The following is a 4,365-nucleotide window of genomic DNA, read 5'->3' as shown; positions in this document are numbered from 1 at the left end:
TCAAAGACTGATCTTTATGCTGGGTTTTCTTTTCCTGAAGCATGCTGGAATTATAAAGCTTGCTGCTGTCTTCATACAGATGTATTTAATTTGTGTGAGCTGGATAAAACGCATTAGAGAGACAAAAGAATGAAAACTTTTAAAACTTTAATATACAGTGAAGACCTGACATGAATGTCATCCAGGATCTGTTTAGCCAACACAGATAATTGGTACAGTAATGCATTTTAAAGGTAGCATCCATTTATTTTCAAAAGAACACTTTTTGACTTATTGTATGCAAATATAACTCAGACTCAGGTAACTGGAAGTCATTTCTGATGTACCCATTAACTTTTCAGAGTCCAAGCAAACCAACATTAGTCTTACTTTGTTAGATCTCATCTGCTGAAAGGGGTAGAGAGAACTGGCCTAGCAGATGAGATACTGGCTGAGATTAACTCCTGTCTGAAAATGAGTAGGTCACTTAAACTTGCTCGGCAACTGCTCGTTTGCAAAGCAATGATAAAGTGTTATTACACCCACCCCACAGATAATGACCAAAAGTTACATAAATACAGGCTTACGTGGTCTGGTGGTAAACAGGGAGTCCCTCTGAAGAACTGCTGTGCTGCTGGGCAGGTTCTGTTGGACTCAGCCTCTGAATGGGGCTGATCTGGGCTTTTGAGGAGACTCCTACACTGTTAATTTAGCTGCAGTTTAGAGCAGTTGTTTATGCACTGCCCTTCCCTCAAAGCATTTCGTACCTAAGCCAAGCCTGTCTCTGTGCAGAGGTGCCCAGGGTGCAGCCCTCTGCAGAGGCACTGAGTACTTTAATTAGAGTACAGATACTTGAAATGAGTAAAACACAACATGGAAATTAGGTGGTATTTTCTAAATGGAAACCATCCCACAGATCTGATGTGCTTACACTTAAATTACTGTTCTAATGATAACTGTTTCAGAGCAGTCTGCTCTTACCAAATGAACTACTGATTCAGTAATAATCTGAGAGGGTGCCTCATCTTCTGAATCATCATATCCTCCAGTGCCAGGGAGGGTTACACAGGAATACAGTCTAACTTTATTTAGTTATGAGATTTCCTTAACTGGTTATCTGGTTTTACCTTTTTCTAAAGTAACATGGAATTTATTCTCCAGAGCTAGCAATGCAATTTTAGATGCTTAATAAACTGATTTGTTCTTCTGCATTTAAATGAAGATCTCAATTTACCCTTGGGTTTAAAAATTTGTCTCGTAGTATTCAGATAACATTTTATAAAAAGATGGCTTGAGAAAACCCTCTCAATTCCAGGAACAGTGTATTCCCTTCCACTGAAGAAATGCTATCACTAAGAAATAGTATTCCAACTGCATTAAGTTGGTTTTAAAAAAATATATATATACTTTAATAACAGCAGTGCCTGCGTTGGTTTAATAATATAATTTCATATTGCACAGTACTCCTGCAGTTTTGACTTGCAAGGAAAAATGGTCTTAAAACTGTCAGTCAGGCAGCAGAAGTCCTTTTTTGTAGAGATGGCCCATTACTGATATCCAGGAAGTGGCAACTTCTGTCCTTCCTTTGCTTCAAAGAAGGTGTAAGAGAGGGTGATCAAATCAACCTTAGCCATTTTAGGGTCCTCTGCAAAATCTGGATCAATGTAGAAAAAGACAGGCATGTCCACTTCCTCTTGAGGATTCAGCCTCTGTTCTTCAAAACAAAAACACTGCAGGGGGGAGCAATAAAAACCACAATTAGACAATAGTGATGGCTGGCAGTTTTATCTGTGCCAACATGAGAGAAAGCTTTGTCTTTTAATATCAACTCTCATTCCCTGTACATCTCTAAAATCCTGGGAAGGATCAATCATATGAGCAACATGACAGCAATTCTGTTCCATTTCTTGTATTACAGGGAAAGAAATTAGCTTTTAATGAAGTGTGCAAAGGTGCCAGTGGGCCAGGCCAGCTCACCCTGTTCCCACCTGCCCTCAGAGTCAATGGTGCTAAGTGATGGATAACTATTTTCTTTCGTGTAAAGGAAAATGCAGTCTTTGCTTTGTTCACACTTACTTGTATTTTATTGAAATACTGTCCTGCTTCAAAGGGGATCACGTTGTAGGTGGAGATGCCAATTATTGGTTTGTCAGTAGGATTTTTTGCTTTATAAAATGCCAGTGCAGTCTCTCCCGGTACCACCTGTGTAACATAATTGTACAGTGACTTCCTTTTTTGTTTAAGCCAGTGCAGCCCTCCACCCTTCAAACCAAGTTCCTCGGGCTTTAGCTAGAATTAATTTTCTCTTTTGCTGTTTCAAATTGATTATTTCATGAATATTTTGCTTACATACAATTTACCCCCATTCAAAAACAGTCCTACAAGGATAGGAAGGAGGAAAAAATGGCACAGGTTTAGATATACAGTTACATTCTATATTTGTATTTTAAGTATATATGCACACTTTACAGTGTATATACATATGGTGTATATACCATGAAGTGTATATATAAATACAGTTTTGATAGCAAGCCTTGATGGGATGGTGGGAGGCAACTAGGCTTTGACTATACCACAGCAGGCATTTAAGTTCTGCCCTCTGGAAGCAGAAGCCACCAGCACCCAACGTGCCATCCCAAAGTGGCAGAACTGAGGGAGCACCCTGAGCTGAAGTGCCTTGTTGGGTGTTTTCCAGATCAGGGCCCAGATATGCCAGTGGATGGATGTCCACAATGAGGATGCAGGAGACAAAATCACACGAGGCTAAACCTGGTGCCTTCACGGCCGGGCCTTCAGCTTTGGGTCCCTCTCTCTAAAAAGGACATTGTGGTGCTGGAGCGTGTCCAGCAAAGGGCAACCAGGCTCATGAAAGGTCTAGAAAACGTCTGATGAGGAAGGGCTGAGGAAGCTGGGTTTGTTTAGTCTCAAGGAGGCTCAGAAGGGACCTCATTGCTCTCCACAACTCCACACAAGGGTGTAGTGAGGTGGGGGCAGGTCTCTTCTGCTGTGCCTGCAGTGAGAGGACCAGATAGGGGAGACTCAGATTAGATATTAGAAAATTTTTCGCTGTTCATGTGGTCAGGGTTGGAACAGGTTGCCCAGGGAACGGTGGTCACCATCCCTGCAGGTGTTCTGGAGGTGTGTGGATCTGGCGGGGGGTGATGTAGTTTGGTGGTTTAGGGGTTACAGTGGCAGTGCCAGGTGGATGGTTGGCATGGGTGATCTCTTAAGGTCTCTCTTCCAGCCTTGACGATTCTTGGTGAGGGATCTGAGGGGGGATCGGAGCGACTCACGTAGATCTCTCTCTGCTGCGGCTTGAAGTTCCACTGGATGCTGGAGTGCACGTCGGCGTTGAACGTGACCCTGATGACCCTGTCCCGCACCGGCTCCATGCTCTCGATCCGCTCCGTGCCGCTCCCCTCGCCCGTGGTCCCGCCGAGCCCCGTGGCCTGTCAGGGAAGGGCAGTGAGGGCCCCGCGCCCCCCGCGCCCCCGCCGCCCGCGGGCCCCCCGTACCTGGCAGTAGAGGCGGTAGAGCGGCACGGCCGCGTACGACAGCCCCACCATGCCCACGGCGGCCGCCGCGATGTAGCCCACGGCAGAGCGGTTCCGCCGCCGCCACTCCTCCTCCTGCTGCCGGGTGAAGGGGTTGGAGCTCCGCACGCCGCGGGTCCCCCAGAGCCCGCACCGGGGGAGCGCCCCGAGCCGCAGCCCGCGGGCACAGCGGGCCCAGCCCGGCCCGCAGAGCGCCATGTCCGCGGCGCGGGGGCTCTCGGGAGAGGCGCTGGAAGGGCCGGGCGGTGCCGGTTGAGGGGCGGGAGCGGGGCGGGAGCGGAGGCGGGATGAGGCGGGAGCGGAGGCGGGATGAGGCAGGAGCGGGGCGGGTCGAGCCGCCATCGCCTGCCCGCCCGCCGCGCCCCCTCGGAGCGGTGCAGAGGCGCGGGGGGTCCCGGTGCACCCGCCGGTGTTCGGTCCCTCCGTCCTCCCCCAGCGGGACCGCTCGGGCGGCGGGTTTGTGTACGAGGTAACTGGCGCAGCCCCGAGGGCTCCCGGCACGGAGCGGTGCCGGGGCGGGCGGTGCTGGACGGGAGCGGCACCGGAGGGCCGGCCAGGAGCGGGTTCAGCCAGCGGGGCACGGCCGGGAGGGGGGGTTTGTCCCGCAGATGCCTCAGCGGGGTCCGCGCCTCAAATACCTGGTAGCAGAGTACCGAGGGATAACCAGGATACCCGCGGTACCGGGGTACCGAGGGATAACTAAGGTTCCTCCGGTACAAGAGTACCGAGGGATAACCAGGGTACCCCCGGTACGAGGGTACCAGGGGATAACCAGGGCGCCGCAGTACCTGGTACCAAGGTACTGAGGAAAAACCACATGCCTCAGGTATCT

At 49.8% G+C, this 4,365-nt stretch overlaps 2 protein-coding genes across 3 annotated transcripts in view; one reads left to right on the top strand and one right to left on the bottom strand.

The window, feature by feature from the left end:
- Positions 1–130: 130 nt before the first annotated feature.
- LOC127475838 (cytochrome c oxidase assembly protein COX11, mitochondrial) lies at positions 131–3,890 on the bottom strand. The gene is made up of 4 exons (XM_051798033.1): positions 3,495–3,890; positions 3,273–3,428; positions 2,056–2,181; positions 131–1,709 (listed from the first exon to the last, which is right to left on the bottom strand). The coding sequence occupies exons 1-4, from the start codon at positions 3,873–3,875 to the stop codon at positions 1,527–1,529; spliced, it is 846 nt and encodes a 281-aa protein (XP_051653993.1). The 5' UTR covers positions 3,876–3,890; the 3' UTR covers positions 131–1,526.
- STXBP4 (syntaxin binding protein 4) overlaps positions 3,858–4,365 on the top strand; it is a 67,570-nt gene continuing 67,062 nt past the window's right edge. Inside the window, exon 1 of one of the 2 annotated variants that reach the window (XM_051798021.1) lies at positions 3,858–4,002. The gene's annotated coding sequence lies outside the window, so the exon portion shown is untranslated. The remainder of the gene's footprint in view (positions 4,003–4,365) is intronic. The other variant, XM_051798022.1, reaches the window with a different exon arrangement.

The sequence above is a fragment of the Manacus candei genome, unplaced genomic scaffold (genome assembly GCF_025592945.1).
Source record: "Manacus candei isolate 608988 ecotype Guabito, Panama unplaced genomic scaffold, ASM2559294v1 h1tg000047l, whole genome shotgun sequence".
Classification (NCBI taxonomy): Eukaryota; Metazoa; Chordata; class Aves; order Passeriformes; family Pipridae; genus Manacus; species Manacus candei.
This window is presented reverse-complemented; position numbering and strand designations above follow the sequence as displayed.

Coding starts and splice junctions, on each gene's coding strand:
- LOC127475838 (XM_051798033.1), bottom strand. CDS start 3,875: ATGGCGGCTCGACCCGCCCCGCTCCTGCCTCATCCCGCCTCCGCTCCC. Junction 3,429..3,494: donor TCTACCGCCTCTACTGCCAG/GTACGGGGGGCC, acceptor CTTCCCTGACAG/GCCACGGGGCTCGGCGGGAC. Junction 1,710..2,055: donor AGTATTTCAATAAAATACAA/GTAAGTGTGAAC, acceptor TCCCCCCTGCAG/TGTTTTTGTTTTGAAGAACA.